General features: G+C 37.9%; 1 protein-coding gene across 2 annotated transcripts in view; it reads left to right on the top strand.

The window, feature by feature from the left end:
• USP22 (ubiquitin specific peptidase 22) overlaps positions 1–24719 on the top strand; it is a 98365-nt gene that overhangs the window by 31522 nt on the left and 42124 nt on the right. Inside the window, exons 2-5 of one of the 2 annotated variants that reach the window (XM_084536305.1) lie at positions 6152–6284; positions 17454–17567; positions 18115–18159; positions 22876–22977. In XM_084536305.1, the coding sequence (XP_084392431.1) occupies positions 6152–6284; positions 17454–17567; positions 18115–18159; positions 22876–22977 (394 nt within the window). The remainder of the gene's footprint in view (positions 1–6151; positions 6285–17453; positions 17568–18114; positions 18160–22875; positions 22978–24719) is intronic. The other variant, XM_084536306.1, reaches the window with a different exon arrangement.

Below are 24719 nucleotides of genomic sequence, written 5' to 3'. Positions count from 1 at the left end.
TGGTATATTTTTGCTCCTGCTTGAGAACAGTGATGTTTCTTAATTTTGGCTTTTTCATGTTGAATTCTCACTTTCCACACTGTTGAGCTCCAACTTGTGCTGAGATGGTCGGAGCTAGGAGTCCTGCGTGGAGCACCCAGTGGCAGGAGGGAACCGGCCAATGCATCGGCACAGAGCAAACACCTTGTATTTAATGCTTGCTGTGGAACAGAGCTGAAATAGCTAACCGTCTTTTTCTGCTGCTGTAAGAGATCTAAATAAATTGTTTGGAATAGCCCAATTTAAGAAGTCACCTGTATTTGGCTTTTTTTTTTTTTGAAGGTGACTTTCTGAACACGTGTCAAACTCACAAAATTAGCAAATGGTTTTGCTGGCACTGGTAAGCCCCTTACTAGGACCCCCCTGACCCTAATGGGACTGGGAAAAAAAGTGCAGAATTGATGAAATGTTCTTTAAAAAACAAAAGTCTAATCAGACAATAACCTGATTAAGACTTGGTTGCAGGAAGTGAGTGAACAATACTCAAGCTGATTTTTTTTTTGAATCTGATGTGTCAGAAACGTGCGCTTACTCAGAGGAGCTCTGAATCATCCTGTCAGCGCGGGGAGGAGAGATTTCTGTGCCGTGCCACAGACCCGGGGAAATCAGTCCGCGGGTTTTGCTGCTTGAAATCTAAGAGCTCTGCTTTCAAGTTTTAAGTATTTAAATTTGCAAAATACCCCAGTCACCATATTGATGGATGATGGGTCGGTGGCATGCCTGCACTAGGAAAGCAAGACAGTAAATCTTGAGGTAAATTTGGACTAAGAAGTGATAGAAGAGTGTAAGGCAAATTTGACCTGAATTTGTTACTTTTGAGGTACAAAGAGTACTCCGAAGATTAGTGAATCTTGTCAGCTGTGCTCTCCTGTTGGTTTTGTCTTGCCACATGGCCAAAGCAACGCTGCTGTTTGAGTAGCCTCAGGGTCTCCGTCTTCAGCACAGGAAGAAGCAGCGGTCGGTCATATGATCTTTTGGGTTTATCTGTCCTTTTTTCTTCAGAAAGTAGGCTCGGGGAAGCATGCTGCTCTTCGCTTCATGTGCTGCTGTGTCTGCATTACATTTGGACAAGAATTGGTTGCAGGGGCTTGGCCGTGGTCTAGACTAAGGTACTGGGCAAGCTGATGCTCTTCCATTGCTTTTCTCCTACTCACCTCTCCCCCAGCATATGGAAAATATCACTGGGAGAAGGGGATGGGACTTGAATGGATGTATTCCTTTGATTATCTCATAATATCTAGTTTTAAATCTAATTCAAATACAGAAACAAAATTGGAGGGAAAACACTGAGAATTACAGGTAACTCCACTTTGAGGCATCTCATGGTGTTGCCACGTTTTGCCTCTGTACGTCGGGCATAGCACCTTATTCTGCCTAAATAAATCGCTGCTGGAGTGTTGGAAGCAAAGCTGGCTTTGGAACAGGCTTCCCGATTTCTGACAGAAATCCACTTCGAGTTCAACAACTGGAACTCCTCAGCATCTCCTGGTGACTGGAGTTCACCTGTTTTTGTTGAAGTACCACCTTGTCAGGAACGGTTTGTTGAGCCAAAGTGACGTGGTTGCAGAACAGATGTGCCTCTCTGGGGGCGAAGCAGATGATGGTGTGACAGACTTGTGCTAGGAGGGAGAATTTCCCACATACACCTATATGCTGTGAGTAGGCATATTTAGAGCTGCAGAGCAAGTCCCTTAATTGGTGTGGACTGAGATTAAAGATTTTTATGAAAAATTAGACTTGGTTTGGGGCTGGAAATTCTGATAATATATTAGAAAATGAAATAATCTTTCCTCTTGTTTCTGACGTGGCTCAATATTGTGTCTTGATTTACACAAAACTGACTTCCAAGCTCGGGAAAGTAAAGTAGGTTTATCGTGGGAAAATTTTACTTTCCTAATATTTGTGCTCCTGCAGAAGAACTTGTACATGATAAAACACTTGCGGGGTTCTATAGCTAGTTTATCGGCAATGTGTTAACTGCTTTGAGGGTATCTTAAGAATCTGCTTTTCTGAGTTGTGAACACGTACAGTGTGGCAACACCTTTCTTATGATCTTTTAACCTCCCGAGCCTCCCACTGTCTTGTAAGTGTTACCTAGTTCATCTTTTCCTGGGGACCTTTGTGGTGAATATGGGTTGCAGATTGTGAAAGGTAGGAGGTCTTTGGCTCATAAATTTGTAACTGAAAGCAGCTTTATCCTGAAGGTGCTTTGATATATTTGGCGTGAGCGTAAGAGTGCAAGACTGCTGAAATACCCTAATGGAAAACTTCTTAATAAAGATGTTTTCTTCTCATGTACAATTAAATAGAAACAGAGCCTCTAAAGCTAATTCTAGAATAGTTGGAAATGTGGAAGAATGATTTGCAGTGGCTAAGGACTATTGTACGGCTCCATTTTTTCTGCACAATCGGCTTTGAAGGAATAGCATATTGCCATTCAAAGCTGCTATTTGCTGGTTTGAGGGGCCGGTGAGATGTGAAGCTGAAGCAGGTTTGTAGGTTTTTGAGCACCTGACACCATATGCCCAGCGTGACCTTCTTGCTGTAGGGGGAGCCTGTGCTGACCTGGAAAATGAGATTTGGGACTGAAACTGTCAGACAAGGAACTGCCAGGGCAAACCCGAGTGAAGATGATGCGCTCATTTTCTCCACCACTGTTTGGATGGTAGAAGGGTAAACTAATCATAAGCTGTTCTGACAACTTGGAGAGACTTGAAGTGTCAGCAGTCTCATTCGTTTAACCTACTAATGCCTGCTGCTTTTTTTTTTTTTTAACTCACATCGTGTCACAGCTGTTAACAATATCACGAGCAGGTAGCCTGCCAGGGGTGGATTCTGGATACTGCCCTGCCTTACTGGTGCTTTATGGTCGGTTCCCTTTTGTGCACAAGGTTTTACATCCTCATTTGCTAGGCTGGTTAAACCTTCTTCAGAGGAGGTACAGAGCCATGGCTGGGAGGTCTGGACTTGTCAGCTAACCTTGTTTTATGTAGCAATAAAAGGAGATTAGCAGAGGAAAAAACACTGCTGAGGAAATTGGGCTGCGTAGCGGTGCTAACTACTGTAGTTCTGTCAGGAATCGTGCTAGTTACCGTGGGTGCCCGTACACAGCTTAACAGGTGTGAGACCATTATTTCCAATTTTCTGTCACTTTGAAACCTGCCTTTAGTGTTCCATTGGACAGAAAGTGGTCAGGGCCTCTTCTGGTCTCCGTGTGTGGTTTATCAGAAAGTCGAGGCAGAGCTAAAGGGGAGCAGACAGACAGAGGCTCCTTGTGGCCTGAGGAAAGGCTGGCGAGGGATGGGAAGGGAGAATGGGGTTAAGGGTGGGGAGTGGGATATCTGAGGGTCGGGAGTGTAAAGGAGAGGCAGGTTGGAGCCCAGCAGTCATGGCAGAGGGTGTAGAGGAAGGGGAAGACCTCAGGTTTACACCTCTGGGTGAGGTGAGGGGCGTTCTGGTGGCAGGGCCGTACCCGGAGCAGGAGCAGAGGCAGGCTTTGGGCAAAAAGCAGCAGGCCGCGAGCGGGACCGGGCTCGCTTTTTGGCAAAGTCGAGGCTTGTTTTAAAGCAGACTTGTGGCTTTGTGGGTCCGGCCGATTCTGATTACTCATTTGCAGTGTTCTGTTGCCTCTTAGTCAGAGCGTAGCCTCAAGAGATGGGAGCGGGGTGGGAGTATTATGAAACACGGTAATTGGATTATTTGGGGGGGGGGGTGGCAGGGTGGCAGCTTTGTTGTAACTTAGCAAATTGTTTAAAAGCACATACAGATGAAAAGGAGACAGCTAATCGGGTTAAGAATAGCCGCTATGGTTTTTGATATTGATTTCTTTCCTCACTCTTGTCTTTTAACCTTGTTTTCTTACAATTTTAGAAAAAGAGTCTTGAGCGATACTGAACCGATAGAGGATTTAGATAAAAAACAGCTTCTTTAAATAAATGATTGAACTTATTTTAACCCACTACCGATTCCACATTCTGACATTTCTTTTAGTTTTCATTCAAATGAAAATTAATATCCCAAGAGTTTTTGTCTTTTTGCCTAAAATGATCAGTTTTTACATACTTATGTCATCTGTTTACAATACATTTAATGCTAAAAGATTTATTTTTAGCTGGCTAAGTAAAATAGCTAGTTGCTCGAGTTGTTGTCATAGCAGCAATCTTAACAGATAGGCTGATCCTATTTAGCTTTTGCAGCCAAAGAGCAACCGTTAGGCAACAGTTTGACAGTTCTGCAGTATTTTTCTAAAGATGGAAATTGTGCTGCTGGTGGTGTTTTTTTTTTTGGGGGGGGAGGGGGGCTACTTTAAAATATTTTTCTGTAGGTGTGTAGAGTTTGTATCAACTGGTTTATTTTCATCTAACAACTTCAGAGAACTTTGGATGCATGGCATGTGAAATTCAGGATTTAAGTCTTAATTTGTGAAAGCTTAAAATTCACAATGCAGAATATTGCAAGCTGCTTTGTTTTTTTTTCCTAATTTATTTTAAAATGTTTTATTTTTAAAGCCATGAATATTCTGAAAGAAAAATGCCAGACTAGAAAACAGCATTGTGCATCACTTATTCAGCACTAATTTTAAGTTGTGGCAGACTGGGCAAACACCGCTGAAGAACTTTGGGGCTTGTCTTGGATTAACTTCGCTGCCTTAATTAGTAGGTCATAGCCCTCAGTGTTTTAGTAAATCCTGGTTTTTATTATTTTTTTAATGTGAAAGGGGAAAAACTGCTTCTACATTGATGAGCAAAGGTATTTTCAAATCAGTCTATGAAATAAGATGCAATCAATGCCTCTACAAGTGGTATTTGTAGCTCTGAGCTGCTACAGAAGTCCAGTTACTCTTAAACTTGTTTGAAAGTAGTTGTCTGTGAGTAAAGTGAATTTATTTGCAGTGAGGAATTCTTCATGTCTGGATCTTCTGATCAGATGGTATTGGACTTGAAGTCTTTTTGGTGTTACTGAGCAAAAGGCTTATCTCTCGAGCCCTCTGAAGTCTCTGACTAGACAGCCATTTTTCGGTGGATCTGTTGAAGCACCTGAGTTGAATGCCAATAAAAGGTTTCGGGTGTTGTTGGCTTAAAGAATGCTTTGAATACGATGAGAGTCAAAAAGTCCATTTAATCTTCTGGCTGTTTTGTGCAAGCCTACTTAAAAAGTATCGTTGTCTTAGGACTGTAAACTCTCATATCAGGTTTATATGCTTATTTCAACGAATGAATCATGGTAACTTATCTCATACTTTCCCATTTTGCATCTCTTGGGAATAGTCAGCTCTTCACTTGCCAAACTTGAATCAAATCCAGTCTGTGAGAGTGGTAACAGCGACTTCTGTGACTCCCCACCTGGAATGAATTTGCAGTTGCACCTCTCTTTCATGGACTGGTATAAGGAAACATAATGAATGAATCTGGCAGGATCTCCTGGCAGAGAAAGAAAGTCATAGAATAACCCGAGTTGGAAGGGACCCACAGGGATAGAATCAAAGAATCATTAAGGTTGGAAAAGACCTTCAAGATCATCTGGTCCTATCCCTCTACCACCAATATTACCCACTAAACCATGTTTCTGGATCATCAAGTCCAACTTCTGGCTCCACACAGGGCCACCTAAAAAACAAACCCCGTGTCTGAGATTAGCATCCAAACACCTCTTGAACTCTGGCATGTTCAGGGCCACGATCACTGCCCTGGGGAGCCTGTTTAGTGCCTGACCACCCTCTTGGGGAAGAACCTTTTCCCAAAGGACCGAGAGAGAATGCATCCAGATCTTTCCCAGGTCTCAATATAAGTAGCAGTGCCTGCTTACTTCTGCTTAAAGGGTTCATTAAACTACAGGCTGTAAATGGTTTGGCTGTCGTCAGCTCTTAGAGGAGGCTTACTCTCTGTCAAGACTTGGAAATGTATTGGGTAAATGGAAGAGAGTTCTCTGATAATACATCTAATTGGTGGTTTTGTCACATGGAGGCAAACTTCTGTTTCCCCTGCTCGCCTGCAACATTGAAAAGGCATTGAGTAAAAGAGAAAGCAGTGGTTTGATTTACATCCACTTAGTTGGACTTGTACATATATATAATTTCTGTTGTTCTTATAGTGTGTATCTTTCTCTGTTTCAGGCAAAGTCGTGCATTTGTCATATGTGTGGTGCCCACCTGAATAGACTCCACTCTTGCCTCTACTGTGTCTTCTTTGGCTGTTTTACAAAGAAACATATTCACGAGCACGCGAAGACAAAGCGACACAATTTAGGTAAGCTGTCATCCTGAGGTACTCACCATTGCTTTGTAGCTCACTGTGTTAGCCTCTCCAATTCCAGGCCAGTAAGGTGGTGTGTTCTTGTAGCAAGCTCATTAGACAGGAAGATCAATTTTTTGTGTTCTGGGTTGATGAGTGGCATTATTTTAAACCTGGTGCTTAAATTTGCATTGTATTACTGATAAGCTTTTTGTCTACAACTTACTAAACAGCAGTAATTCATTTTTTATCTTAGTATTTTCAAATTAACATTATATACGGGAAAAATAACAAAAATGTGTGTAGATAAAGCTGACTTTTTTCTAAGTTTGAAAAATGGTCATTTTAGTGACTAAACTAGAGAGTTTATTTCCGTGAACTTTATTTAAAGGAGGTAATATTTTTATTTCGGTATATGGTGGTTGTTCTTACTAAGGGGGGAAAAATCATTCATATTACAAGAATGAGAATTAATTAAACTTTTAAAACTTGTTTTCTATATTGGCTTCTCGGGGTTAATAACTGAAGTAATAAGAAAACTGAAATAAGAAGGTGTTCCTGATAGAGAGCACCTTTCCCTCAACTGCCTCAGAAACATCAGTTAAAATGCTAAGGAGTTCTTCCCTTCTGTCAGCCTTGGTACTATGTAATGTTCAAAGCCAAAATAATTCAACCTTGCTTTCGGATAAATATACTTATTTCTTATAGTTTAAAACTCTGTTTTGTTTTGTCTTGATGCTCTAATATTACAAAAATTACAAGAACAATATTCACTGTGGTTCTGCTCTCCCTAGCCACTTGCAGGGAGGGAAAGTATCCTTTTAATCTATAAATTTTCTTCTATAAATTAGTTATACTTATTTCCAAAAAATTGAATTCTGTTTACCACGTTTAAGTCTATGGTAGCCAAACTTCATGGAACAGCTCTGCATCAAAACTTTTTTTTTGAATAACTGTAATCAGGCATTTCAAGTTTGTGTTGCAGTTGTGTATGAAACCCCTTCCCGTGAACTGTAGCACTAAAGAATTACAGGGACGAGTGAACACGTGATATTTCATACAAGTCCATACATTATCCAAAACATTTTCCTAGCCCTTTTGCAAGATCAGGTCAGCTTTGCAAATTTTCTGGGTTTTGAGGTTTTCCTTACTTCCATGTTGTGCTTGTTACTATGACACAGTGATATCCTGAACAACAATTAGCCCAAAATAATAATAATTTAAAAAGTTTTTTTTTTTTTTTTACTTTATTTGGAGGATGAAGTCATCAATGTTGGTTCCAATGGGACTAAATTGGTTTTGAATGTCAAATGACCATGACCTATTTGTGACAAACGTTTATTAGCTTATGTAAGGAAAATGAGGATGCTAGACCTTGGGATTTCATGTTGCTTAGCTTGCTACTTAAAGCCACAACAAAACCAGAAGCAAGCACTGGTTTGAAGGAAGAAACCAGAAGAAAGCATTGGTCTTGAAAGAAGGAAGTAGTGTGCAGTACAGAGAACATCTTTAATTAAATATTTATTGAGGGGGGAAATAAGATCATGAAAAATCAGAACTACAGTATTTGCTTGCTATACAACACAGTTTTTCTTTGAATGAAGGAAGATACGTTCTTGATACAATGATACAGGAAAAAAGACATTCTTTCCTGGAATAAATTTTCTCTTTATGGTTGGGGCTACCTTCTCATTTCACTTACTGTAAGCGCTGATGGAACAGACTTTATTTTCCTTGAAGACAAAGGTGCACTATAAGGCCGTAGTGCTGTGTAATGCTGCACTTAAGAAACTGGTATGTAAGTTTACTGTTTATGGAAAAGATGACTTAAACCAGCAAACTGTTATACTTTCTTCCTTCGTGTGTAAAGAAAGAAAAATGTAGACTTCGTAGTGGTGTAGCTTAAGTTTCTAAACTCTCTGAAAAATAGAATACTGTAAAAATAGTACTGAATATCCACGATGCTTATGAAATTGCTGGCCTTTTAGAGAGTGACATGGTCATAATTCTTAGTGTCAAGGTAGGCATCAATATTCAGTACAAACTGAAGCCCAGATAGCTGTACTGTAAATAAGAACCTTAAGAAGAAAAATGAAATGTGCTACTATGAGAAGACACCTGACATCAGTGAGCACTGATAAGGCCACATCTGGAGATGTGGATGTAGTCCTGGGCAACATGCTCTAGGTGGCCCTGATGGAGCAGGGTGATGAGACAAGGTAACCTCCGGAGGTCCCTTCCAACCTCAGCCCTTCTTTGAATTTTTTTTCTTTGCATGATGGCTCGGTGGCAACGTGTTGCTCACTGTAATAGAAAGGTTGAGGTTTTGGAAGTGGGGTGTTGTTTGGTTTAGAAATGCTGGAAACAGAAGTAGGCCAATGAAGTCATATTCCAGGACGCACAGAAAAAAGGCAACCAAAAAAACTATATGATATTTTTAATCACTTTTTACAGGGTATAATCTCTGAAGAGCTTTTAAGGTCAGTTCTTTTGGTTAGGTTGCTTGGGAATCTTTACCAATGCAGAAGTAGAAATTAATAAAACTCTAAGGATTTTACTCTAGTGAAAAAAAAAAAATCTAAGTTTTTCTGGTAATATATATATATGTATAAAAGACCACTTTGTGCCACTTTAAGCTTATGGACAGGCTTAGGGTTTAAAAAAATACAGTGCTAAATTAAGACTATTAGAAAGTATTTGGCTATTTATCTGTGGATACTGCGTAAACACTGTAATATTTTTACCTTCAAGCTTGCTGTATTTAAGGACAGCTCCTTTAAAAGAGCCTTTTAATTGTATGTGTTGTGAGCTACGTATTTGGGAAGCCTAAATTTTTCCATGCTCATTTTTGTGCAAGTTAGAATTCGCTGGTGTCTGTTATAGTGAAATGTCTTGGGTTTCCTTGGAATATAGGAAAAGCAGAAACTGGACAGAGGAGGTAGGTGCTTTGAGGATGCACTCTTGCTTCAAGACTTAATTGTGTCACACCACGAAAATAACTGCAGAAGTGCATAAGAGAAGGTACTTACCAAAAGATACACAGCCTTTAGATAAAAAGGGGCAAAGTTGACGCAGAGTATCATCTAATATCATTCCAAAGAAGTATTTGTTTGCAGTTAAATGGAAAGTACTCAGTGCTCACACACATACAATGTGAAGATAGTACAACTGACTGCTTGATTTCTGCTTTTGGAGGTTCCTTTTTTTTTTTTTTAATGTATGTTTTGGTGTTTAACTTCCAGCTGCATGTGAAATGAGCTGTAAAAATGTGTAGTTTTGCTAGTATTTTTGGTTGCATTTACTGCTGCAATTTTCGTTGGGGAAATAACATCCGATAGGCAGAAATGGGTTAAGTGCTTAGAAATTTCAAAACCAACAGGAATTATTTTAAAACACTTGGTGACTTTTTGCTGAGCCAACATCAGTCTCCATGGAGACTAGCAGGAGTTGCACACTTAATCAGGGTTCTAAGAAATATCATAGATTTCAGCTGTAACAGCTGTCTGAGCACTGGAAGTGATGTTTTTGCAGCTAACTGCTATATGTTTCAGGAGCCTTCAGGATCGCAGTCTGGAGTGTTCTTAAAATACATCCCTTGTTATCTCTGCTTCCCTGAGCAATACAAATTAGACACTTGCATCATGACCTTACAGTGATACCTGTGCTCTTGCATCTGCTTGCCTGTTAATAATACTGTACTTACTTGAATACATTCCTTGAATTGTGGATATGGGTGGTGGGTAGGCGAGGTAAAATCCAGCTATATGGATTTTTTAACCTTTTTTTTAAACCTTCTGCATTGCACAGGCTCACCGTGGTAGGTTGATACTTCCACTAGGATGGGAATTGTTTAAGCAACATGCAATTTCTACACAGATGTGAAAACTTTTAGAAAGTGGTATATAAGGCCAGACTTTCTGGGACCTCAAAGCCTTGAAGCTACTTGGATTTTTCCTGTTCTGTGTCAGAGCTATGTTGCTGTTACGTAGTTTTTCGGTTTAGGTTTTAATATTCTCTGTGGGTGAATAGTTTGTTTCCTTTACATAATATCTAAAACTTTTTAGGGAGGTTTATCGTATGAGAAAACAAAGTTGCTCATTTTTCAGAATGGAATATTTGTGACTTTGCTTGGCAGTTTTGCCCCACATGCTTTTATTTTTATATATGAATGCAGACATGCATGTGTGCAAGAAAAATAACTGCTGAGGCTAAGGAAGATCCACGTTACAGATACTCTGAGTTAGATCAGTTCACTTACAATGTCAAAGCTCTGTAGACCTACTCCTTGGTAGGAGCCAACTCTTGCATTTCCTTACTATGCTTGTATCTGTTTCAGATACTCTCTTGACACGTTCAGTAGTATCTTAGAATGGCACCTAATATATTTTTTGGTTGAAGTCTTGGTCTACTCTGAAGCCCTGTTAGAGATAAGTGAACCAGAAGGACAGGGGTTTGTTGGTTAAAAGACTGAATAAGAAAAAGCTGGAAAACTGACATACCATTTGGTTTCTAAGAAGACTGGCAAACATAGTCCTTTTCAAAATGAGTCCTCTTAGAGTGCATTCATTATTTATTAGATCACAAACTGTTTGTTGAGGAACTGGTTTTTCTAAGTATATGCTCCTATAAGTCTGTTTGTGGTGAGAGGAACTGGATGGGTGAGCACAGTAGTAATGCTCGTAGAGTAAGGTGAGGGTGTTTGTTTGTAGAATTCAGAAAATTTCCATTTTCCTCAGAAAACAACTAAAAACGTTCATCTGATTCAAACGAAACAACAAAAAACTGGTTTATATACTTGAAGTTGGTCAAAGGAAAAAAAAAATCCTGTCACTGCTGCTAATGTGTAGCTGCCTCTTAGAATTGAATATGTAGAAACAGAACAATTTTATGTTAAGACATGACAGTAAAAAATACTTAATTTCCATTTGAGTTGGAAAGCATTGACAGTAATGTTAATTCTGCACGATGGCAGCAAAGCAGAGTTCTTTTGTAAACAAGTGAGACTTTGATTGTACCTCTCTGTGCGGAAGGGCAATTAACACAGATACCAGTGCAGTGTATTGCAGAGCTGGAGTAGCAGTCTGGTTTTTCCTTTTGCATCCACCTCCAGAAAGGGGTAGAAAAAAACGTCATCTGGGCATTTTACCAGCCTCTTGATTTGACTTCGGTTCTAATGCTTTGCTTTACTGTAGGTGTTGGAGCAAAAAGCCTCTTAAGGAGATGAGGGCAAATGGAAAATAGGATTTAATATATTGCAGTTCTGTCAGAGATCGATCATGTCAGATTAATGTCTTTCTGATAATTGCTTACTTCCTTTCTCTTAAAACAAACAAACTGAACCTAATTTGTCTAGATCAAGTGAAGAATTTGACACTTTGTTCCCTTGGAAATCTCTACTTGGGTAGAAATGACAGGGATTAATATAAGAATTGTGTTTGTGAGGCCGAATAAAGGGAGGCTGATGACAAGTACATTGAAAGTAGTGTGTGCAGTATGCAGCCTTCACTTGCAGAACCAGACCACATTTTCTGCTATTTGGCTGAGGAGAAGGAGTTAGGTCTCTGGGTGAAATTTGTGGCGGTCACAAAGTTCAGAGGTATTGCTTACACCGAGGAGGGCTGGGTAGTCCCATGATAAGAACTAAATAGCCTCATTGCCTACAGGAATAAAAATGATATGAAACTTCATAATAGGAAGCATGAACTCTCTGTATCTCATCCTAATAATATCCTTGTGATGGGAAGCAGAGGAGGAGGAAAGCATTTTGGATACGTTGGTCAGCCGTAGGGGGTATGGATGTGAACCTCCGTTGTTTCTCATAGCCATTAAAAAATCTGTTCTAGGATGCATCATGCAAAGTATTGCATTAAAAAAAAAAAAAGGCAAATTCTCATTTGCTTCTGCTGTGGCATAAATTTTATAAACCAGACTGAAGTAGTAAGAAGCTGGCAGGCAGTTGGTTATTGCAATTTGTCTTCTGCTAGGAGCTGCTCTGGTAGTTGTGAGCTCTTGTAAGCCTTCTCACAGAAGCTCTTCTTGATATCAGAAATGACTCCTGAAGAGTTCTCTGTGCTCCTGGACTATTCTTAGCCCTCAGAAAGCCACCTCCTGAATAGTTGCCTGCATATTGTCAGCTCTGCATACATCTGCTTGCCTCAGCCCCAGCTACTAACTTCTGTGCAGTTCTGGATTTTACTGCTGCATTTTTTGAGGATGGTGCTTTGAGGGAAGTCTGCCTTGATCAGATGAGAATATGCAGATGAGTGTAAGCAGTTCGCATCGTGTCATATGGAGCAGCACAAAATCTGGTAACCACCATCAGGATTCTGTCCCCAAATTTCAAAGGAAGATTGCATCTGCAGTGTTTAACAATTTCTCCCTTTTAAAGCTGAGTAAAATTTTGTGGGATCGAGAAAAGGTGCTTCAGCCACAAGGCCTTTTCATCCTTTTAAATTTTCAAAGGTTTGCTGCAAACAAGGGAATGGTTGAAGTTTGTAAGGTCACAGAAGGGCAGGGAAAAGACTGGAAAAAGACAAAGCATCTTGTACAATGGGAACTGCAGGGCAGCTTTAGGTATAGGCTTGCAATGGGCTCCTCTTTTGTATACTGTGTGCATCCACACATGTGTAGGTAGTGTGCGTGTATATGATACGTATATTTCCTGAATGAGGTCAAGTTGGAGTTAATATTCTGTTCTTAATAAATGCACAGAAATATTCTGACAGACCATGATTCCTCTAAACTAACAGTTAAAAACATTTTTGGTATCTAGACTCCATAAGGGTTACCAGGGCATCTCTTTCTCTATACACACACATACTTGTACATATACCTGTTGTGTAACTTGGAGGGTTAATAACGCTGCAATTGCTGTGACAAACACAAAAGATGAGGGAAAAGAGTAAGTAACTAGCCTTTAATGTGTCTGCTCACCTTTTCCTTGTAAAAGATCAAGTATACAAGTCAATGAATGCTTCAGATGAGTCTGCTAGGGTGTTTCGGTGTGTGTATGTATGTATCTTTTAATGGAGATCAGTGAGATTTTGTCTTGCCTGTAAATTTTAATATCTTATCAGTTAAGAATCTTATCTGTGGTGAAGTTTCCAGGTATGAGGAAAACAGAAAGAAGGCAATCAGAAACTTACCTTGAACTTGAGACTAATATCTGAAAATGGTTTAACAATTAACAGTTAAGGTGTGAAACGAAAGGAGTATGAATTAGCCTAGAATATTGGCTTAGAATACTGTCTTAAAAACTAGCAATTTAGTTTATATGTTGGAGTTGGACGGAATATAAGTAACTTGGAAAGAACGTGCATGTGTTGATTTCAGGTTGGTAACATGCCAAGATTGAGTCGCAGAAATTCTTATCAGAATTAATTTTATTATAGGTATCATCCTAAAATAAAAGTGTGAATTTAGCATAGTAATTCACAGACCTTAATTCTGTGTTGCTGTCAATTTTGTTGTCCTTCAATGCTATGAGCTTTCCAAGGAAGATACCAAATGTGAATCACAAATAAGTCACCTAATGAAAGGGTATAATCTATTACAGTGAAACATCCCATGTTTAGCTGAGCAGCATTAGTTCTATTCACCTGGGCCTTTCAAAAACTAAACATGCACTCTTCTTACTTGGGTAAGATTTGCACACACGTGCGCTCTAGGTGTGGCATGGTTTCCTGCTTTTTTACGTACCGTTATCTTGTTCCCACTATCTGGTCTCAACATTTTCACAAGACGTCAGTGGATATATTTGGCAAAAGTAAAGCAATCAAGCTGAAACAAAACACTTCACATGGCTCCCAGATGGGGAGGGGTTGCAGACCTTTTGCTGCCTGAATTTATACTTTCACCTCTGAATTGTTGTCTTTTGAAATTTATTGTCACTTGCACCGGTTGATAAAGTTGCTCGCTTTTTTGCATGGTTTTCTGTGGTCCCTATGTTTCTTCTGGCCGATGGCTTTATTTTTAAACAAAAATCTTTCGGCTTTTTCTCTGCTTTTGTTGCATCTGTTTAGAGTTTTATATATGAAGGGATATGAGGAGAACTGACTTAGAATAATGGTAGCCTGTTGTCAGTATAGAAGGTATAAAAGGCAAAGAAAAATGTTACGTTGCAAGAGGCCTTTTCATTATTGAATTATTTTGCCTCTGAACCCCCAAGTACGTATTTTGTGTTCCTGGGTCAAGAATGCAGAATAATAAAATTTAATAAAATGACATGACAATTTTTTTTAAGCTTCTGGTTCTTTCCTATTAAAGAAAAAACCCTATACTTCTACTGAATGCATATTTTAGTTTTGCAGTGTAATCAATTTTGTATGTGTATTAAGATAAAAACTGAATTAAAATACACTGATAAGAGCTAATTAAATGTTTGCTTTGATTTTTGGAGGGAAAAAAAAAAAAGTATCTTCAAACTCATGAGTTGTTACTTGATTGTTTTCGGAGGGGGGAGTAGTAGTGTGAAGAACAGCAGATACCTGGAAGGTAGGAGTAGCAGCCTTACAGAGGAGCCTAGTAAAAGGGACATTCAGAGTGAGGAATGTGGGACATCGTGGCAAAGTTGGCAGTAGTTTAATCTGAAATGTCTAGGCATTGTTTCTAGGTCAGTAGTTCCCAAACTTCTTATGAAATTGAGGCCCGTTTTTGTTAGTTTTGTGATCCCAAATGCTAATGTGAATATGAAATTCGTAATGTGCATTTGCATACTTAACTGTTGTAGTGTTTTTTACTGAATTTTCCGGTTGGTGTTTCAATTTGGGCTAGAGCCTCAGAGCAATTCAGTTTAAAAATTCAAATCACACTAATTTGAAACTTACAGACCTTACCAGTGGGCTCTCTTTTTCTAGGATCCTGAAACTGAGCAGCTGTCTTTTGTCTTTCATTAGAAATTCCTGCCCTTCCTCTGGGTTACAATCAGGCCTGTGTAACCTCCTTTTTATTGGTGCTTGAGGTAATTTGTCCAAAACCTATTGCAGTCTTTTTAATGACATTAAAAGTGTTGGCATATATACAACTGTATTGTTCACATAAGTATGCTGAAGAGAGGACGTTTTCTCAAGAGTCCTTAATCAGGCAGTGGACAATTACGGCTTTTACTAAGCCAGTGTTTCTGTTAAACTTTCTGATTCTTTACACCAGAAATTCATTCTGCTCTGAATAAGTGGCTTATGTAAGGTGATCTCTTGTTGGTTTTGGTCTTGACATTCATCACTCACACGTGTAAAGCTAGAAAGCGTGGAGAAGTAAGGAAGCACAACATACGGCTACCCGTTCTGATCATAGAGTGAACATATTAGTGCACACAAAGTGCCCCATTTATCTTATATTCTGCTAGAATCTAATACTCCAGCCTTTTTTATTTGACCTGGCTGTTTTGGGGTCTTTTAGAAGTACAAAATATAGTACGAAGTTAGATTTTGTTTTTTGAAACTGATACTTGAATTTTTCAATTTCTTTTTTTATAATTGTGCGTAACTGGTGGTGCAGTAGATAATGGGGTAAATATTGTTTAACTCTGAAACTGGGTAGCTTAATTGTGATTTTTTCCTAGCATAGTGCTTTGTTACTGGTCTCCACTGTAGTTAAGGTTCTCATCCCTTTCTGTGATAACCTGTTAAAGGACTTGACATCTTCCAGATAGCAGGGTGAAAACCCTGGTGGCCCAGGCATTACGTAAGGTAATGCTAGCCGTCCATATCCTTTTCCACAAACTGATTGTGGTCCAAATACACAAAGCAAAAGAATAAAATAATGCGACAGATAATAGACGTTACACAAACTTCTTTAAAGTTACTGATCTATTTATTACTTAGCAGAAGTAACAAACAAATTGACCTAATGATTGAAAGAGAGATCTTGAAAGAAGGAGGAAAAAAGGACACAAAGGACTAAACGATAGGGGTAGAGGCCGTGAAGGATGAATGAGATACGGTTAGAAACCTTACCAATCTTAATTTTATTACTGAAGTTAAAGATGGAACGCTAATCAGAGCCCACGTCTGATACCGTTGCAACTTCTAATTCCACCTCTGCTGAAGCTGGTGGGTTTTTTGCTGCTCACAGTTGCTGCAGATTGACTTGGGCACTGTGTGGCTGGAGCTGGTCGTGGCACCGTGAGCGTGGAAGATTTACCTTTGCTGCCTGGTAGCACGGACGGCGGAATTCCTGCCGTGTGGCGTGTGGTTACGCTTATTTACGACTTCAGAGTAATTCGGTGCTGTTTCTTGCAGGCCACCGAATGTGGTAATCGTTTCCTTTGTTTAAAACTAGTTTCCACTGTAGTGAGATTATTTTCATAGTATTTTTATCCAAAAATAAAAGGAATTTAGAAATAAAATTCCAGAGGGAAGATGGTGATGTGCTACTCAGCTGTCTGCTAGATGCAGATTATATTTTATTATTGCTATTTTATTTTCTGTTTTTCTTTTTGGCTTTTGTATGTTTCAATGTGCTGGAAAACAGCAGTTTGCTACGATTAATTTGCACTTTATTCCTCCCTCGGCCTATCTACAAGCGAAAGGTCATATCCCAGTTAGCTGATTTATTTTGTTTATTGGCTTTATTTTCTTTAGGGTTGTGAAAGAAAAATGTTGTTAACATTCATATGTCCATTTAAAAAGAACATTTTAAACAAAGCGAATTGTGAGATACCTAACCTGTGGAATAAACTACTGCAGAAAACTGTGTCCCTGGACAAGTATATAATAAGTTTTCTATTCTGTTCGAGTTTTCAGTTGTTTTTTAAATAGGTGTTTTCTAATCATTCTAATGGCTTTGAATATATGTAATAGAAAAAACAATTCAATATCAAATCTTAAGATTACAGTACAGTGCTACTTTTGCATATAGAACAGTCAGTGACTGAAATTATGACTTTTGGTTACTTACGTCTTAGTCTGAAAGGTATATTGTGAGTTGCCAACAATTTTGAGGCAGCTAGCACTTTGTTGTCTTGCTGTGCCAGAAGCAATTGAATAAGTCGTACAATCACTGGAAAATTTGTTTTTTCTTTCTGTTTTTTTTTTCTTTTTTCTTTTTAGACTCTAAGGTACAGATATTTTGTTGTGGACTGTATAGAAGAAGGAGTGCCTAACTCAGAAGCCTGCTTGTAAAATGTCTTCTAGTTTATGAACTCATGTCTTTTTCCTCTTCCCCAACTTCCCTTCTGTTTTGCAGCCATAGACCTTTTGTATGGGGGTATATACTGCTTTATGTGTCAAGATTACATATACGACAAAGACATGGAACAAATTGCCAAAGAAGAACAACGAAAAGCTTGGAAATTACAAGGTTTGGTTTTCCTGCCTGAATTTCTTGTTTGTTTTTAATCATACCTGTCCCTCCCATTTGTCAATGGCAAAAAACAGTAAGGGGAAGAAAAGAGCTCTTTAGAAATAGCTGTGCAGGCCATGGGAGAGAGATGTTTAGTGCTTTCCAGGAGTTAGACTGTTAGTTTTTAACATGTGCGCCACACCTAATTGTAGGTATTGTAAAAATATATTAGTTTTAATTGCAAAAAATATATATAAAAGATCTAACATTAATCTTGCAAAACGTGCGTATCAGTCAGATCTGTACTAGGTAGAAAATGTGACGATCTGCTCCTTTAGGCTAATGTGTAGGTGTTGTAGGCAAGAAGTCTGTTCCCCTCACATGAAATGCCACCTTTGTGTGTGATTTTTGTTTTTGTTTTTTTAATAGAACGTGCCAGCTTACTTTCACACCTGTGCTTTCACGTTACACGCACAGTATCTATGTAGAAATATTTACACACAAATATATGTACACACATTTGTTTTATTATTCAGTTTGCTTTCCCTAATTTTTTCTTTTTTAGCCTTCACCCCAACAGTGGTTTCTCACTACCAGTGTACAATGACAGGTAAGAGGCGTGGGCTGGCGACGCACTTCACTAACAAGCGTCCCTTTGCTGATTATCCTGCCATTTTAGACATGAATCACAGTTAAGAATGCCAGTTTTATCATGCAAATTGTTTTCCTCTTGTTTGGATAAGTTCCAATGAGTGAATAATTACAGCAGACTTAATTTCATATGCCCTTCCCGTGACAGAACTACTCCAAAACAAACCTTTTGTCTTTTTTTTATTGGAAGGGAAAGGAAGTAGCATTTATCTTAAACCAAGTAGTTTTTAAGCATCAGTGATAGTAGCTCATCATCCATTTTCAGTGGCCTCTAGGGGTGTGTTTTCTTAAAGTGGGAAAGTCTCTATTTGAAGACAGACAACTTCTGTCTACTAATGTCTCGTAGTGAATCCACGGCATCCTGTTTCAATGTGACAGCCTTAGTCAGGGCTGATATGACTTCAAACCATTCTTAACCTCATTTCCAATTTTAAAAATAGCAGCTAACATCGTATTAACTAGAGCTTTTCTGATGGTCTATCAAAAGTACAGCTGCTTTTACTTAGTTCCTACTACAGATCGCGTTCTGATTTCTGTTCATTCGCCATTTTGAAGGAGTTCAGTCAGAGGAAGGGAGGACAGAGAGGTTGCCAGTGAGCTCTCCAGAAAGTAAAGAATAAAACACATTAGCATAAAGTACTTTTCAAAGCATGATGAAACGGAGATGTGGTTTTGGACCTTGCATTTAGGCTATGCCCCTCTTCTGAAGGCTGCTTCAAACCTTTCTAAAATGTGTTGTTGTCCTGGGTCCCAAATTAGTCAACTACAGCAGCATAACACGTGCTCACGATGCTCTAGAAGAGCAAGGCCTCCCACTTCCTTACTTCTGAATGTGTAAATTCAAAGAGCATTTTCTTAATTATGTCAGCCTTAATGAATGATAGGCTCATGCCTTCTGGACCAAGAAGCAGCCAGTTTGTCCTCCGGCCTACTCCCAGCTGCTGTAGCATGTATGCTGAGGTAACTGGTGGTTCGTCTTGTCCCCTTGGGCCATGAAGGCATGTGGCAAAGGGAAGAGTCATTGAGGGAAGAACTACCAGGCAGAAAGCCTCCTCTGTACTGGTTAACTGGTCTCTGTATTGGTTAAATGGCTAGTTAGTGGCATGGGATTTGTTTGTATATACACACACATACATCTATGTATGAATGCACGTTGCATCTTCTGTCCCCAGAGAGCGAATCTGTAATGACCAGGGAAGATGCAAGATGCAGGAGTAGGCAAAAATACATTTTAGATTACTGGAGTACATCCTATAGACATTTTTCTTTAAAGTTGTGGCAAAAAAAGCTTTTGTTTTATGGCTTTGCATTGTGAAACCATGCATGTTTCTTAGCAAAATTTATCTGAGGAATGAAAAAGAAATACGTATATGAGAAGTAGTAAAGAATTACGCCCTTCTTTCCCCATTGCTTAAATCCATCTCCCCCTATCTGAAAAATCAGAAACTATAAAGCGGGAGGGAACCCTCCCTCTTCCAAAATGAATGACAAGATTAGTACATGTACATATTGTTTCATTTTTATATTTCTATGAGAGAGTTAATTTATGTTAGACCCTGTTCCCAAATAAAAGAACTGAAGTATGCAAAAACTGAGATTGCCTTAAAAGTGAAGTGTAAATGTTGTATATTTTCAAGCTTCTACCTACAGTACTTGAAGGGTATTAATATACACTTTTAATAATTGCTCACATAACAACATGATGCCTGGAGAAGAAACTTTAAGAAAAACCCCAAATATCATGAGAGTCATTTCATAGTCTTGTAATGTTAACTGTTACAGTACGATGAGTTTACAAGCCCAAATATAGTTCAGGGTTATGTGATATAACTCTGAACAAGTTGTAACTCAACTCAAACCTTTTTTTTTTATTTATTTTTTTAATTCAATATTCTCTAGTAACGAGGGAGATGAGAATATACTGGGCCCTTCATTTTATTTAATGTTTGGATTTTTTGGTGGGGATGAAATGGGATTTGCTAAAGGATTGCAAAGTAAGCAATCCGTGTTAATGTTTAGTTGCAAAATTATGATTTTTATAAACTAGAGCCTTAATTGTCTTCTACTTCATTCATCCCCGAAAACTTTTCATTCTCTGAAAAATGAAAATCAGCCTAATAAAATTAATTCTTAGGTGGAGATTTCATATCCTAACTTGAATCTCTGTTTTTTCATCTTTAAAATGATGAATATTCACTCTAATAACGCTACTTTCCCGTAATTATAATGAGTAATCTATGCATGTTTTGCAAATCTTTAAGGTAATTTATATTGGATTTTTTGGCATGTTTGTGGGTGTTATTAAACTTTTTTTTTTTTACTACTATATTATATATTTTTAACTTTAAAACATTGAATCATCCCTAATAAGTGGATCTGTTGTGTGTTTTTTTTTCTTTTTCCAAATTTTCAAGGGTAATGAAGTTTAAAGTCTCAATGTTCTTGTTAAAGTATACAGCAGGAACAGATTTTTTTTTTTTTAATTATTTTTAGTTTCAGTCTCTGGCTTAACTTGTACTCTTTCTAATGAAAGGGTTCTGTAAGAAAGTTTTGTCTGTTTTACGCTGTTTGTTGTGACATTAACTGTACGTGTTTTTCTGTTTTGATTTCATTTATTTTAACTGAACAATATTCAGTTCACCCAGAATCCTGCAAAGTAATCCAGTCTGTCATATTTAACTTTACTTGAAGAGTTGCTCTCGTTAAATGCTTTTGTTACCATCCTCTATAAGCATTTAAGCTGTATAATTATATATAGATATATATATTTATATATCAGTAGTCTCACTGATGTGTGGGACTATTGCATGCCTAAAGTTGAGCGCACATGTGTTTCCAGGTGTTAATTGTTTTTAATTTTTTAAAACCAGGATTTTAACGTATCTGAAGTTGTTTTTTTTTTTTTTTTCTTTTTAATTTTGAGATCTCGTTTTGCTCTCACTCTGTACTAACTTCGCCAATATGTTTAAAGTATGGTGAAACCAAACACAGGAATTTGAGTTTATAGTGGACCAGTGCAAGAGCTGGTGCTAACAAGGCGTTGAAAATGATTTTGAGTTCTTGTTTTTAAAGACCAATTTCTGTAAATTCCTAAGGGAATGTTACAAATACAAAAAGGTTGCTGAAGACATCCAATATAAAACTTATTGGAGGCCAACGTTCTGTCATATGTTAACTGTCCATATGTGCGTCTCTAAAGTTGCTTCATTCAGTGTTTGCCTATGCATACTATATAGCGTATTCAAAGCACTGTGGCTGTTTGATCTCATCAGTCTGTTATGCAGTAATTAGTTCCTTTTCTGTTTTCCTGGGTGTGGAGCTTGATGCTGAACCTTGGATAAAGGAAAGGGACTGTATGATTCTGGTATTCTTTCTTATGCTTCTTGCATAATATATTGTTGAATCAAATAAAGTAAAATAGAGAGGTGCATCCATGTAAATATGAATTTTCTTGTCCTCAGGAATCCAAAAATGAGACCTTTTATTGCTAGAACCTGGAGGGTCAGTAGTAACTATGAATTGAACAGTTTGGGGTGGGTAGGTTCTGACAAGCATAGCTATTTCTGAAAATGAAGATCAAAGAGCTATTAAAATTTAATGTATATTATGCAGAATGTGTAAGCCTCTAGCTATATTTTCTACTCTCCTTCTTTTCATATGTATGATTTATAATTTATTTTCTGTAGCACAGCACTGCTTCTGCTCCATGCATTCTGTGAAAAATAACTCTTAATTGACTTTAATCCTCAGTTTTAGAATAGATTGCTTGTCATCTTATTATTCTTTATTTTTAATGCCCAGATGCTTTTGTGACTCACTATAATTGACCTTGCATAGTAATTTTTCTGTGCTACATAAAGCGCTGCAGCAATACTTAGCTGGTCAGCACATGAGTCTGCATTGTTTTTCTTGTATCAGATTTACACTGAACACAGCTCTGCTTACTTCAAATAAATTCACTGCACTACTTAACTGACTCATTTCTACTGCACTTCCCTTTGAACTAAAGAAGTGTATTGGAAATAACAGTGTTAATGTTTAAACAGAATACTGACGGATTATAGCTGCAGCTCATGAGACAGGGCAGATAAGTGTTTGGAGAGTTTGGTTGGTTGTTGCTTTAAACCTACTAATTGTATTTTTAGGTATTATTAGATATGTCATTGAAAGTGAATCTTTAAGTACTAAAATTGCTAATATCCAGTGCTGCATAAGGAGAAGTTATACTTAGTAATAATATATTATGAAACAGGTAGTAAGAAAATATACCTGTTCAGTACTAATTTCTGCTGTTCATCTGTAAAGATTAAGACTGTATCTGTCCATTAAGTTGGCTCAGTTTGGATTTATTTAATAACAAGCCAGAATTCAGTGATGAGATTTCTTGGTTATCCTTTACCTTCTCATAAAATCATTTCTTTTTAACTGAAAGAAGGATTATAATCCAGTAATGGAAAATTAATTTGAGCTAGGTATTCTTTTAGTTCTTGTTTGTTGGAAGGTTGGCTGCAGTCTTTTTGAAGAATTTTTTTTGGAAATCCGTTTCCTTACATAGATTCTGTCTCAATTACATTGATTCTAACTTAATGGACAGTATGTTGAAATTTTTAACTTGAACAGAGTTTTTAATACTTTTACTAAACAACTTCCTGAACATTTCTTTTCATCTGCTTAGGCATTGGAGAGAAGTATTCAACATGGGAGCCAACCAAACGAGAGTTAGAATTGCTACGACACAACCCCAAGCGGAGAAAAATAACCACAAATTGCACCATAGGTAAGTTCTAAAAATCCTTTCTGAAACTGATTCTCAGCCACTTGAATTTTCAAAATTGTGTTGTTCTTCTATAAATACTTTTTACCTGAGTTAAATTTCCTTAAATTTATTATGTTAAGCTATTGGTTATTTTATACCTTCTTCTCGCTGTAGAAGGATGTCTGCTCTGTCACTTCAACGACTGATGATAGTTCATCTGTGTATCAGATTTTTTTTGACGATATACGCGTAAAGACTTTAACAGAAATGAATGACATTATCTCAAGCCAGTCTACATCAGATCACTTGTTAGACGTATAAAGGGAAATCCTCTAGCTTCTGTAGTATCCTCTAGGATCCTTAATTATAGAAGTGTTTTGGTAAATCTATATTCTGCAGACAGAATAAGCAGAGTGATATCTTTCTGCTTCATGTTTTAAACACTAAATAGGGTCTCTTCAATTTTGTATTGACTCTGAAATGATGCAATCTGTTCTCCAGTGTGTGTCAAATGGCAATTTTCAAATGCATATCAAATTACAGAGTTCAGTAGTCTGGAGCAAAGAACTCTGAAAGGCAGGCATACCTACTAACAGCTGAAGAGTATTTAGGTAACGGTGACGAAAATGAACAGCATTTTCCAATTTTTTCCTGTTGTGTTTTGGTTGTGGGAATAGGGGGTTAGAATCCGCTTCCTTACAAATTGTAGGTTATTGGACATTTTTCTATACTGTGGAATGCATGGTAACATTTTAATGGCAAAGGTACAAGGTTGGAAATACAACTATACGTATTAGAAGTAGGAAACTGAAGTTTTTTTCCTAATTTTTACGCTGCTTATTTTTTAATCAGAACGTCATATTTTCTACACATTTGCTGTTGTCAAAATACACCAAACACAATCGATAAAACTACTGCCATGTTTTCAATACAGTAAGTCATAATTAATCCAATATATGCATGTATTTATTTGAAAAAAATGGACTGAGAAGCACAGAGTAAGTTTGTAAGTTGAAAATGTGGATAAAATGGTAACTTTAAAGAAAAGACATATGCATTTGCAGTAGTGGAACAGGAAGGACATTTGGAAAAACATCTGTACTTTGGCAACTTCAAGCAGCCTGGGAAAAAATAAGTAGGCAGAGATTGCTCATATCGTGTTCACAGCAGGATTTTGTGTTCTATGAAACTTCAGTATATTTTGTAAAGCTGTTAAAAATTACTTTAATACCACTGCACAGGACAAAAAGAAAAAATGTTGGCTTGATAGAATTTTGAAGGTGAGTGTGACCTTTCTAAGGAATTGAAGCACGTTTGCGTGGTGTTTCTTTCCAGTTTGAGGGAATGCTATGCTTACTCTTAAACGACTTTACATTTTTTCAGTCTGTTTAAAAAGGACATGTCTGGTTGCATGAAATCACATACAACACTGAATGGGTGGGGGAGCGTTCATGAAACACAGGGGATAAGGGAAATGACTGATCTCTTTACTTCTGCAGGCATGCTTTTAATAATTTCTCCTACTGAGCCCTGGAGCTGTCTATGCGCTGAGATTTAGAAAGAGGGAAAAAAAAATCAAAGCACCCAGGAGACATAATGCAGTTTTGGGCTACAGTTAAAAGCAAAAGACTAGCTTTCTTTCACAAAAATACTTTGGAGGCTTAGCTGAAGGAAGAAAAGACCTGCCATTGTCCTTGAGCCTTTTCTCTCCATCTAACCTGATGCTAAATATATATCTGCTTCAGAGTATTTTCCCTTCACTT

Source organism: Aythya ferina (assembly GCF_964211825.1).
Source record: "Aythya ferina genome assembly, chromosome: 15".
NCBI classification, from domain to species: Eukaryota; Metazoa; Chordata; class Aves; order Anseriformes; family Anatidae; genus Aythya; species Aythya ferina.
The sequence above is the reverse complement of the archived record's forward strand: the minus strand, read 5'-3'. Positions and strand labels throughout refer to the sequence as shown.